This window comes from Parus major, unplaced genomic scaffold, assembly GCF_001522545.3.
Source record: "Parus major isolate Abel unplaced genomic scaffold, Parus_major1.1 Scaffold1046, whole genome shotgun sequence".
Taxonomy (NCBI): Eukaryota; Metazoa; Chordata; class Aves; order Passeriformes; family Paridae; genus Parus; species Parus major.
Genome location: NW_015379916.1, coordinates 164 through 966, shown reverse-complemented (window position 1 = coordinate 966; position 803 = coordinate 164). Strand labels below are relative to the sequence as shown.

General features: G+C 71.2%; 1 protein-coding gene across 1 annotated transcript in view; it reads right to left on the bottom strand.

Moving 5' to 3' along the window:
- The window catches only part of LOC107199556 (protein YIF1B-like), a gene marked incomplete at its 3' end in the record, with an annotated part of 2174 nt that extends 1618 nt beyond the window's left edge, over positions 1-556 (bottom strand). Inside the window, exons 1-2 of the mRNA XM_015616876.3 lie at positions 457-556; positions 134-381 (exon numbers count right to left, since the gene is read on the bottom strand). Coding sequence (XP_015472362.1) covers positions 134-381; positions 457-475 — 267 coding nt within the window. The remainder of the gene's footprint in view (positions 1-133; positions 382-456) is intronic.
- Between the last annotated feature and the right edge of the window lie 247 nt (positions 557-803).

The window sequence follows — 803 nt, the reverse complement described above, 5'->3', positions numbered from 1 at the left end:
AGGCCCAGCTGCTCCCGTAGGCCGCGGCCCGGTTATTCCCGGTTATTCCCGGTTATTCCCGGTTGTGTTTCCCGGTTATTCCCGGTTATTCCCGGTTTTTCCCCCGTTATTCCCGTTATTCCCGGTTCCTCACGCTGCCCTCCACGTGCGAGGCCCAGCTGCTCCCGTAGGCCACGGCCAGGCTGCTGACGGGCTCTGCCAGGAACGCGCCGGGAGCCGCGAACGGCGGCGCGGCCGGGCCCGCTGAGGATGAGGAGGCCGAAGGCGGCGGCGGCGGCGGCGGAGCCCCGAATCCCCGGCCCGGGGAGGCCCCGGGAGCGCTCGTGTCCTCGAACAGCGGCCGCGGATCGGCCAAGCGAGCGGGCCCGCGGCGCTTCGGGGCTGCCAAAGGAAGGGAGAAGCGAATTCGGGGCGGGTCCGGAGCGCGGGGCCCTCCCGGCACCGCCCGGGACTCACGGGCAGCGGCGGCGGCCATGGCGGCGGCGGCGGCGCTTCCGGGTCCCGCACCGGGAGTCACGTGGTACGGACGGGAGGCTCTGATTGGCTCAGAGGCCGGAAGTCCTGCCCGCGGTTAAGATGGCGGCTGTGCCACGAATAAAGATGGCGGACGCGGCGTTCTGCTTGTTTCCACGGCAACGGGGAAGTTCCGTCGCCTCCCGATCGCTCGGAGCGTCCCCAGAATGTCCCCAAAGCGTCGCCGGTGGCGCTGAGGCCCCGGGAGGGTCACGGACCCCGTTAGGGCCCATAACGGCGGCGCGCCCGGGTCCGGCCACCGGGAGTCACGTGGTTTAAACGGGAGGCTC